This window comes from Diabrotica undecimpunctata, unplaced genomic scaffold, assembly GCF_040954645.1.
Source record: "Diabrotica undecimpunctata isolate CICGRU unplaced genomic scaffold, icDiaUnde3 ctg00003426.1, whole genome shotgun sequence".
Taxonomy (NCBI): domain Eukaryota; kingdom Metazoa; phylum Arthropoda; class Insecta; order Coleoptera; family Chrysomelidae; genus Diabrotica; species Diabrotica undecimpunctata.
The window spans coordinates 1-12,533 of NW_027314620.1; the positions used below are offsets into that span (position 1 = coordinate 1).

The 12,533-nt window shown below is 32.6% G+C and overlaps 1 protein-coding gene across 1 annotated transcript; it reads right to left on the reverse strand.

Moving 5' to 3' along the window:
- Window positions 1-2,625: 2,625 nt before the first annotated feature.
- On the reverse strand, window positions 2,626-6,180 carry LOC140432264 (uncharacterized). Its single transcript, XM_072520079.1, has one exon. It carries the CDS (start codon window positions 6,173-6,175, stop codon window positions 4,268-4,270), a length of 1,908 nt encoding a protein of 635 aa, XP_072376180.1. The 5' UTR covers window positions 6,176-6,180; the 3' UTR covers window positions 2,626-4,267.
- Between the last annotated feature and the right edge of the window lie 6,353 nt (window positions 6,181-12,533).

Genomic DNA, 12,533 nt, shown 5'->3' on the forward strand with positions numbered 1-12,533 from the left:
CGCGCTATCTCAGAGTTTTTAAGGACGCGATGTCCGTGGCTGAATAGCTCTATTAGGAAAGGACCTTATTCTCGGTTTCCTACTTGGGAGTTCATTTTACTAGGACTCTCAACTGGAAAACCGACATTCAAAATACCCTTGATAGGATGAGAAAAAGGTTTAAACTCTTGGCAGTGCTATCCGGCAAATTGGGCAGGACGACAGCTAAACCACTATTGCACACCTACAAGACATGCGCATATACACACATTGGCTAACATAACACCAATCAAGGACAGAATCCTATCCCTCAGCAGGAGATATGTCCTTAGAACTATTGCCAGCTCGAACAACAGAGCCAAACGAATACTAAAGACGCCAAGGGCAAATACTCACCAGGTTTTCTCAAAGAAAAGTTCCGTTTCCTCCAGCTAAACTTCTTCACAACACTTTACAAGAACTCCCTGGTGAGTATTTTGAAATTTTAGAATCAACCCCCATCAAATATCGCAGTTAACTACTGCACACCAAAAACGCTGATCAAGAGCCGTTCCATTGTATGGCTGGTAACCCCTGAAAGTACCTCCTTTGGCGTGTTTGGCAAAGTTCACCCTAATTCCTCTTGTGCGCTTCAGAAACATCGTCCACACAAACACGCCATCCTCTGACCCACAGCTCCTTAGTAGTCCACTACTTCTCCACTTAAAACGTCATTCATCACGTTTCATTCTCACCACCACTACTCCTAAAAAAAAGAGAGTACTTCTTCCTTGAAGAAGCGTGAAGCTTAAACAAGGTTAAAAACTCTGGTTCCAACGAAGCCTTGGAAGGTTAATGTGGAGTTCGAATCGGGGCAGAAACTATTAACAACATCAGATATGCAGATGACACCGCGATCATGGCTGAAAGTATCGAAGATCTTCAATTCCTTATAGATCAAGTCACTAAAGAATGCTCTAATAACGGACTAGGCATAAATACAACAAAGACAAAGTTACTTGTGGTTACTAAACAAGACCTCGGAGCTATACAACTAATTGTCAATAATGAAACCGATTAGAAAAGTTAACCATTTTAAATACCTAGGATGATGATGATGAATTAACAGGTAGTTTTTCTGCTCTAGTGCCTTGAAAAGATGTATTTTTCGGTGTGAATCACCGTCGACTTCAGCTCGTGACTTCCTTTTACTTTACTGAAGTACAAAATCGTGATCCATTATTTGCTGGAATAATCTTGTTTTACCTTCAGTTATAAAAGCCTCCGTTTGATTTGAAAGACATTTATTCCGGAGTCTTCTTTCATTTTGCGCAATAAACTCGATCGTAGCTCAGATTTTTTGAATAAAATGTGTTTCAAAATTGTGTCTCTAGACTTGATATATTTATTTTAAAAAAAAATTTTCTTTTAGAAATGAAATTGCATTAGTTTTGTTTAAACTCTTTGTCATATAGAGCTTTAAAAAACGAACAGTACTAGTTCTCTAAGACAACTTAATGATATTTTTTACAAAATAAAAAATATTTGATTTCTGTATCATAGAATTTATTTTACTACAACTTTTTTTATACATGTTAACATGTGAATTATAAAAACGTTATTATAAATAATTACAATAAAAAAAATATACTACCAATAATTTATTGTTTTTTACATGATTTTATTTAAACTAAAGCATTCTACATATAATACCTTTTAAATTAATAGAAAAGTGCAAAAAATTATGATTTTTTCAGGGAAAAAATCATAACGTGATATTATAATCTGATAAAACGAAGTAAGCTACAGTATTGTGCGAAATAATGGAATCGTAAGATTTTTCAATATTCACAATTGGCAACACTTTCCACACATTTGCAACTGACAAAGCATTAAAAACATAACCTTACTTTACTCTGCCTTTTATTTAAGGATGTTTTAGGACATGTCCCACTAAGTTTGTGTTGTTTTGTACTACTTTGTGTTGTTTTCGGTAATGAGTGAGTTTGTTTCGTTTAATTCCATCATGGATATTACGCCTAGGAAGCGTGAAAATATTATCACGTTAAGTGAACACACTTCTATGTCACAAAGAAAAATCGCAAGAAGTTGTGAAGTAAGTCACGGGGGTAGTAAGCAAGATTTTGAAGCGTATACGAGAAACGGGATCAATGAATGTGAAAAGGTTAGAAAAATGCGGAAGAAAGAGGAAAAGGACACCAGCAGATGAAAGATTTTTACATCGAAAGAGCAAATTGGGCCCAAGAAAAACAAGCCAAGAGCTCCACCACGATCTAGCAGCATTAGGTGTAGTGATTCATGACTCAACTGTTTGAAAAAGACTTTTGAAGAATGGTAGAAGGGCAATGTGTCCACAGAAAAAACACCTTATAACTGAACAAATAAAAAAACAAAGTTATTGTGGACCAAAAAATACTCTAATTAGACTGTAGATGACTGGAGAAAAGTCCTATTTACAGATGAAACTTACTTTATAGTTCAGGGACAGCGGTCGAAGTTCGTCAAGAAGTCTGACAATGAAAACCTTACACCATCTCATATTGATCAAACCGTAAAACATCCAGTCAACAAAAAATGTTTTGGGGATGATTTTCATACATGGGAGTTGGATCTTTGGTACCAAACGCGCTATCTCAGAGTATGAATAGCCAAAAATAAAAATCCATGTTGGAATAGCGTTTGGACATAGAACTCCAAAAATGTCAGCCCCAAGCAGGAGCGATTCTTCAATAGGACTCTGCTCTCTGTCACAACTCAAAACAAATGATGGAATTTTTTAAAAATTAAAAGATTAATGTTTTAGGTTGGTCCGGTAATTCGCCACACCACAACCCCATTGAAAATATATGGGCCATTTGGATAGACTGCGCAAAATCGACTAAGCATCAAAAATAAAAGTGATAGAAGCGGTCATTCAGGTTTGGTTTTGAGATGAAAAAATATCTGGGAACTGTCATGAGCTCTTAGAATATATGCCAAAAGGGGTAAAAGCAGTAATTACAGCCAAATGGGGACATATTTCCTAACAGATGATGTAAGATTACCTTTATGGTTTTGCCAAAATATAATTTTTTTCTAAATAAACTGTTTTTTTTTTATTAAAACAGCATATGATTTCATTAATTCGTTTAGTACTGTGGATAATTAGTGACGTGTGTATATATTCCAAGTCATACATAGCTTAAAAAACAACGAAAAATAAGCGTTATCGTAAATAAAATTTCCAGAATAACCACTATGAACATTTTTGTATTATAAAGAAAACCCTAATATTAGTCAAGTCAGCTGTATGTTTTGGTGATATAAAAATTGGTTCCCTTAGAAAAAAGTATAAGAGCAGAGTTGGAGATATATGCAAAAACAAATTATCTTCAGATTAAATGAATACTAAGAGATGGTTTATTTTCATATATTTCTGCTTAATAATTTTGCCTGCCCTGTGTTTTCGATGTTACTATTGGGTTTGTTTACTCATAACCAGAGTCTCTAGAAAATTAGACTATATAAGGTGATACACTGTAAAAATATGCAATAAAATGTGCAAAAAATTGGAAAGGTTCTGGTCCAGACGAAAAAGAAATAGATTTGATAAAAACTAATAGATGATAACAATATAAAACTACTAACATATATTTTTAACAACATATACGAAAGAGGCGTTATACCAAAGGATTGGTTTAACTCAGAATTCATAGCCATACCAAAGAAATCCAGTTCCCGCAAATGCGATGAATTTAGGCTCATTAGCTTAATGAGTCACTTACTAAAATTGATCTTAAAGATCATATAGTGACCCAACCGCTCATTCAAAAATGCCTCGATCACCAGAAAAAAAGTATACATCTGTTTCATCTATTACCAGCAGGCTTTTGAGTCTAGCATGAAAAATTGTTGTATGAACTAAAGAAAATGAAGCTAGATACAAAAGATCTCCGCATAATCCAAAATCTTTATTGGAACAGCATATGTACATAAATCTTGAACAGCATTGAATGGAATGTCATGGGTGCATTACATTACAAATAAAGTGACCCTAAGAAGAGTTAGTATCTAAAGAGCATTTCCAGATATAGTTAAATTGCTACAGATAATATTAGAATCTAGTGCAGTACAAATGATTTAGTATAGTACCATAATTAGAATAATGGAAGAAAGTTGCCTGTGCATCTCACAGCAAGTATAAACATTTAAACGCTGCATAGCGTACGGCAGTACAACAACAAAACGATCTAAAAAAAGCCTGACAGACAGGTAAGAATAAAACAAGGATACATTTACAGTTCTAATACTAGATTAACTGAAGTTCAGGTTCACTCTCAGATTTCTGATAGACAAACTGAGCAGCAGCTATGACTTGTGATGAATATTTATCAATAACAAACTTAGCAAAAAGTAATACCAATAGAAAAATAATAAAAACAATTATATAACTTAATTTCACAGACATATTTTCAAGGTACTCTGCAGTACGATTGATTTCATGAACGATATCTGGTAAAACTTCTTCATAGTTACTGTAATAGTTTTCTTCAGTACTATTATTATCCCTACAAGGAATGCCGAATACATTACTAACGTTGTAGGAATTACCATTCATGAAATGTACGGGTTTGTTCTGCTTACTGATGCTTATGAGGAGTTTACAAGTCCAGTTGTTGCCATTCATATCGATTTCTCTGAACCACAGCACGTGAGAAATTAAAGCTTTCATATCGAAACTTGTTAAGTTATTGTAAGCGATGCTTAAAACTCTAAGATTTTTCATATTGTGAAAAATATCCTCGCTCAAATAACTGATTTGGTTATAACTTAAATCTAAATCAGTTATTCTCTCTAAACCATTGAACACTCCAGCACCAATGGTTGATACTTTGTTATAGCTCAGATCTAGTGTTCTTAATTGCTTTAAACTTCTAAAACAACCCATGGTTAATTTACTGATCATATTATAGCCTAAGTACAATTCACTTAACTGATTTAGACCTGCTAGCATATCGAAATCTATTTCTTTTAACGAGTTAAACCTTATGTCCAATTTAATCAATGCAGTAAATACAGATAAATTTTTAACTTCAAAAAGAACGTTCTGACTTAAGTTTAGAACTTTAATTTCGGATGGAAAATTAGTAAAATCTAGTTTTTGAAGACGATTTCCAACAAAGGAAACGCCTTCCAAAGCTTTAAGTTTTTTAAATATTCTAAAATCGAAATTTAAGTCTAAATTATTGTGATCCAGCTCTATAATGGAAATATTCTTTAAATCTGAAAAAGCATCAAGATCCACTACAGATGAGTTTCCTACGCGGTTATTATTTAAATGTAGATATTGAAGTGACGGCAAATTCTTTAAAGCATTTTTTAAATTGGATATTTTGTTAAAATCTAAAAGAACTGTGATAAGTTTAACCAAATTTGATATATTAAACATAGTTATTGAATTATATTCCACGTTTAGTTGTACTAAAGAGCTGGGAAAATGAGCATCTAACACAGCAAGTCGATTTCGTTGAAGATTGAGAAACTGTAAAGCTTTATTTTTACTAAAAGTATCAACTTCTAGGTCTATAAGAGAGTTATTATTTAAATCGATGGATTGTATATTAATGAGAGGATAAAATACGTCTTGCACCAAGCTAACAATTTTATTGGAGGATATTTTCAGTTCTTCGAGACTGCCCAAATCTTTAAACGCTTCTGGATGAATAATACTGATTAAATTATTATTTAAGTTCAACTTTCTTAAATTTGCAGCTCCTGCAAAAGTCTTTTGTCCTATGTTTGTGAGAAGGTTATTTTGGAGAGTGATTACATATATCGAGAACGATTTAAAGGCGTAGTCTTTTATCTTTCTAATAGTATTGTTTTCCAGTGTAATAGTGGATATATTGACCCGTTCGAAAGTACTATTGTCAACCATGTCCACTCCAGCTACAATTGTTATTTGTGTTAAATTAAGAAAAGAAAACATTTCCTTGTTGATTATCGGTAGGGAGCTGTCGTTGATGTCCAGATACTCGCAGGAACTGTTCATACTTGATCTTATCTGCTGACCGATGTCTTCTTGATCAAATCTTAGTTGTTTGCAGGTAACATAGCGATACAGTATGCGTTCCACCCTGTAGATGTTGATCGATTTCTTTGACATCTCGCATGTCTGTTCGGATGGTTTAATTAAGCTCAGAAGTATCAGGACCATAAAGTGACACCTGCAAATATAAAAAGATTTATTTTATACTATATTATTATATTATAAAAGATATTAAAGAACTATTACGGAAGGCTTTTGGATGTATGGGAAAACTGTTCTAGGTGTTTAAATATACATCGATATATGAGAAAAATAGAGAAAAATATACGATTGCAAGTAAAATAATCAGATTACTTTCACGTGAACGAATTACTCACTGGAGAAAACTCAATGTGTAAAGCAATTAAAATTCAATATATTATGATGACAATTACGTTCTAAGATTTATTTTAAGCAGGAAAAAGTCCCGTGACAAACAAAAAGAGGTATTAAAAATCTAGAATATTCTAGATGGCTTTAAAATATCTCACCGCTGTGACCCATCTTACACTTCTTTTTAACCCATTATATCCCTCTGGAGCCATTTGGGGACGCGCTATCTCAGAGTACTATAGCTCCTTCTATTGAGACACCAAGAGTTCACTACGACAGAGTGTTAGTTTAGATTATTTTTTTCTTTACTTATAGCGCTGATATTTATCAGTTCGACCAACGCAACAACAGGCAAAATTTTGTAAGCAAGGTCATGCCTTTGTCTGAAATACCGGTACATAGTTTTACTACAAGACAAGTAAAATTAAAATTTCATTTGTTAGCAGTGTTTATTATACGCAAACGTGTAGTTGTGAGTGTAAGTTATTGTGTTTTCAACAAATTTTGTCGAGTTTGCTGAAATTGTAGGTTATTAATACATAAGCTAGGTAAGTAATACGTTTGGGGACACTGGGCGGAAGCCGTCTATATAAAATACATGTGGATATTTTTGCAATACCTATTTTTATTTCAGTTTGTTATGGAACCAGAACATTTTTGTTCTGAACAGCAGTGATGAAGAAGAAAGTGAAGACGAAGACAGCTTGCCACTGTCTGAAAGATTAAACAACTGAAAATCAAAACTGACCAAAAAAATAAAGATAAGTCAAAAACGGACAAAAAATTTGTTGATACTGGTATGCCAGCTACTTGCCGGTTGGGCTTACAGTTAGAAAATTCTAAAATTGAACTTGGAAAACTGTAGTCCAGTTGAAGTATTTGAAAACTTGTTTAATGACAAAATGTTTGACTATTTGATGCATCAAACCAATTTGTAATTATTACAAAAAATAGACACGACTTTTTACTATCTATCATATTACTATCATAAACTACCAAGTAAACGTAATTTTTAAAAAATTTTCCAATAAAATCCTTTATAAAAAGGTATATAAAAAACCCCGTCGGGCTATGTTAAAAAGACAAAACGTTTTCGGAATAAGTATTCCATCATCAGTGTCCTAAAATATTTAACCACTTAATTAAAAAGAACATGAAATGATTTAAATTTTGAAGAATCATGTTCTTTTTAATTAAGTGGTTAAATATTTTAGGACACTGATGATGGAATACTTATTCCGAAAACGTTTTGTCTTTTTAACATAGCACGACGGGGTTTTTTATATACCTTTTTATAAAGGATTTTATTGAAAAATTTTTTATTATATGGTATACAGCCAACTACAGGAACTTAGTTTCCTTGTGGATTGTAATTATTAAAGTCTTGATCTTGGAATCGCTGCGGTCGCAAAAACTTTGTCAAGAAACGGATTCTAGGAAATCAAAAGGTATATTCACTTAGTCTTCTTCTTGTAGTTCCTTCTCCTAACTGTGTAGCCTTTTTAACACTTCTGCATTTGTAACTCGTTGGGTACATGGTATTTTCAAAATCCTTTTATAGCACCACACCTCAAACGATTCCAACTTCTTTATATTCTACTTGTTTTCCTTCGATATTTAGTCTTCCTTCTGTATGTTGCTTAGAAATATTCATGCAGCTGGTTTTCTTAACGTTCATTTGTAGTCCATATTTTATTCTGACTTCATTTAATCTATTTACTAAGCGTTGCAGTGCTTTTAGATTGTGTGCAAAAACAGCGGTGTCGTCTGCGACTCTTATGTTGTTCAAGATTTTTCAGTTTATTGATATACCCTGTTGTTCCTCTGATATTGCTTCCTTAAAAATAGCTTCGGTGTACAGATTGAATAACAATGGGGACAGCAGGCAACCCTGTCTAACACCTCTTTTGATTTCAATATTTACATTTTCGATTCTAACCTTTGCTTTTTGATTCCAGTACAGATTAACAACAACCCGTATATCTCGACTATCCACATTCTTTTCTTTTACCTGTTTTACGAGTTTCTGGTGTAGTACTTTATCAAAAGCCTTTTGATAATCTATAAAGCAGACATAGAGATCCTGGTTCACATCTAGTCGTCTTTGCGCGAGAACGTTAAAAGCGAACAGAGCCTCTCTAGTTCCTAGTCTTCCTCTGAATCCAAACTGGGTGTCATCTATATCTTCTTCTATTTTTTTGTATAGTCTTTCATGTATTATTTTGAGAAATATCTTAAGTATGTGGCTTATTAAGGATATTGTTCTGTACTGAGAGCATTCTATCACATGTACTGACTTTGGTAGTGTTACAAACGTGGACAGCAACCAATCTTCAGGTATGACTCCTGTTGTATATACTTTGTTGAACAGATCTAAAAGTGTATGCAGTGTTTCTTCGTACTTCGCAAAGTAACTGATTTTGCGGTCTTTGCATTTCTAATTGCCCGTTCTAATTCGCACATTATTACTTTCGATCCTGTTTGTTCCTGTGGTTCTTCCTGTATCATTCTGTCATCGTCGAATAATTTCATTATGTATTCTTGCCAAAATTTTAGTTTATCTTTGACGTCTGCAATGAGTTTACCATTATCATCTTTGAGTATCCCATAGTGTGCTCGCTTTTTGGTATTTATTAGTTCTTTTATTTTTAATGCATATTAAAGCTGTCTATTTCTATGCATTGATCTGTTAACCACTTTTCCTTGTCCTTTTTTACCTCTACTTTAATTCTAGTTTGTAGTTCTTCATATTTTGTCTCATTTCTCTTTTTGGCTTTTTTCCTTTCTTCCATTAATGCTAGAATTTCTGAAGTCATTCACTTAGTAGGTAACAATAATCTGGATACCTCAGCGTCTTATACGAAAACCTGGAAATCAACGAAGCCATGGTAAAATTTTACGATCAGCATTCCAGTAAACAATATATAAAGGGAAACAACTACGCTGTATGCTGTGCAATTTTACATGATAGTGTTATGCCTTTGATACTTGTAGAAAATTAATTGTATTTTCTACAATAAACTTTTGATCAAATAAAAGGCAGATATCGACCACAGTTTTATTAATTAAATCTTTCCCAAGTACTTTTGATTCCTAGAGCATTTTCAGGGGCATTTCGTCAATTTTGGCCTATCCAACAATAATTAAAGAATGTCATAAACATAAAATTGTACATCACACTACACTACACAAGGACAAATACTTTAAAATTTTTTAAAAAATAGGCGAAGCTACATTGTGGTCGGCATCAGAAGAGAGAATGATCTTTAATTGTTGAATAGGCCAAAATTTAAGAAATGCCCCTGAAGATGCTCTAGGAAGCGAAAGTACTTGGGCAAGATTTAATTAACAAAACTGTGCTCGATATCTGCCTTTTATTTGATCAAAAGTTCATTTATTCGAGCATTCAACTTTGTGAAATAAAGGATAATAATTAAATTATTCTCACTAATTTAAAGACATACGATCAGCATGATACGCCTTCTTTCTGCTGTATTATATCTTCTGCGCCTGTCAGTTTTTCAGATTCAAAATATTCAAACCCAACTATCCTTAACGCACTTCGTCTTTGCCTTCTCAAATAGAAGCACGCAAGTCAAACTTGCTTTTTCAGCTTTTCAAATAGAAGCAAGTAATAGTTCTTCTCATGCTTCATAAATAGAAGCAGTTTTCAAGTGTAACTTATTTTATTAAATAGTTAACTATATTAAATTCAGTGTCTGTGCATCCAATATGTAAGTACCTGAAATTATTCTTTCATACAGAAGAAAATCGACAGTTTGTTTGCCAACATATCATAAATGCCGGTCCGAAAAATTACAGGGTTGCCGGATATTCAACAAACTATAAACTTTCTTGTTCTATAAATCGTATTTATTTAACTTTAAGAATAATAAATATAAACATTTGTGCCTTTTTGGGAACATTTTATATGAACATTTATATTTTTATTATCATTAAAAAGGGTGATTTGTTGGCAATCCCGATACTACTACTTATTCATGTAAATAATACAATAAAAATATTTCTACCTTAATTCTTTGCGACATATTGGTCGATGGTCCTTCGAGGTTTGTATTTATTTTTTATCTACCAAATGTAGGAAGGTGAGACTATAATTTTTTAAATATTTACTTTTAAATCATCGAACCAGGTACCTCACCCTTTCCCCTACAATGTAGGTGTAGTTTATTGTGGTGCTAAAGGAAATCCTCAAGTTTACGATTTATTCTTAGTATCTCGAGTAGTTCGTGATCTTCTCAAAATTACTGGTAAGTGTAACTCAAAAATATACAATGACAAAAGTACAAATATTTAAAAAAGAGAGACATGTTTTTTGAACAATATTATAATAATGATTCAGCGATTCTTATTATTAGGTGGCAAGACAATAACACTGTCTCAATTGTTACTGACTATGATAAACTGCAACCTATCAGTACGGTCAAGCGCTGGTCATCAGTAGCCATTCTTCTTTTATAAGCTCCATTTTTGTTTTACATACTTTTTTGACCAAAGGCATATTTTTTGAGCTATTTATGGAAAACCGTTAAAAAACGTGACACTTTAATGACAATTTGCTATTTTCAACCATAAATACTCTATAAAACAAAAGTTGCTTAGTATTTAATCCTCTACCAACTCCTGTAATTATTTTGAGAAAAAAAATTTCTATTCCCGAAGAAGGGATGGCAACCACCCCTGGACGGAAAGCACACATCAGCGTTATATAACTTTTAGTATTTGAGCACTTCCTCATCAACTTAACAAATCTCAAGTGATTTAGTTCAGTCCGACAAAATTGGGAAGTGAATAACCCGAGTGACTGGAGTAGTAGTGATTTCATTCACTTCACAAGATTTCTGTTGTTTCCACTTTAATATTAAATGACCTTACTTAACAATTATTTTTGTAATGAACAACCACGCAGTGTTTTCTTATCTCAACGCAATAAAAATAAAATTATCATGTTACTGTAATATGATGAAATATATTTTTAGAAAACGTATTTTAGGCAAATAAACAAAGATTTAAAATTTTTGAGTATTTAGCTTGCATATTTGATTTTAAATTACTCTTCTTAATAAATTACTTTCCATTGCTTCTTGCCTTATCATCTGAGTTTTCAGAACTTTTCTTTGTCTTCTATTATATTGTAATAAATGTTGTAGGTCGTAGTTGACGAATAGGTTCAAATATATTATAAATGTGGTATTGTTTCCCGTGACACATCTCTTTATCTGAGCCCAGGTTAGTTAAGTGGATTTAACTTTGCAATGATAAAATGGTGATAGCAGTACCGTTCAAGGTTTCAAAAACTCCACATTCCTTTACAACTTCATGTATAACATAGTTCTGGAATATTTGTGAATGTAATATAAATATAAAAGCTTAATACTCAATCTAAGATATTTTTTTAGTTACTGTTAGTAAACGGTTCCGTTACCACATGGTCTTATAAAACAATAGAACCCTGATAAAGCAAATTTTCTAAATAGTTCTCTGAATTAACCAACCCAACCTTGAAGCTGTAGCAGTAACTATAAAAACTCCAAAATTATTAACATCTGTAACATTTATTTTTCCGAATACTGATATAAATATAAAAGAGATAACTCATATTATAGATCAAATTCCATTGCCTAAGATTATAACGGGAGATCTAAATGAACAAATTTCACTTTGGGGATCTAATAAATATAACAAAATAGAACACGTAATAAAAACTTGACTAAAAGGAACTTGACATAATAGAAAGTTATATTGACTTATCTCTTGTAGACCCTTCATTAGTACAAAACATAACTTGTGAAGCTAATATATAATTCTATGGATACGATCATTTTGTCATAGTGATACATTTCGAGGACAAACAAGAAATTCAACCTTACACTAGATGGAATACAGAAATAGATAATTGGTCTCCCTATTCGCAATTTGTGGAGAATCAATTGAATTATTTTTCAGATCAATCTGCGAATGACAATATAAATGACACAGTAAATAAATTTTTCTCCGTTTTAGAATAATTTTATCGAGAAAAAAAAAAAGAAAATAGTAAGAAATCGTATAGTTAGTACCATGCTAAAACAGTCGCTGTCAAGATGGTATAAAGAAGACAGACAGAGCTTTCAATAACTCTGAGATAGCGCGT

What these genes read in the sequence shown, in the direction of transcription:
- LOC140432264 (XM_072520079.1), bottom strand. Translation starts at nt 6,175, where the DNA reads ATGGTCCTGATACTTCTGAGCTTAATTAAACCATCCGAACAGACATGC.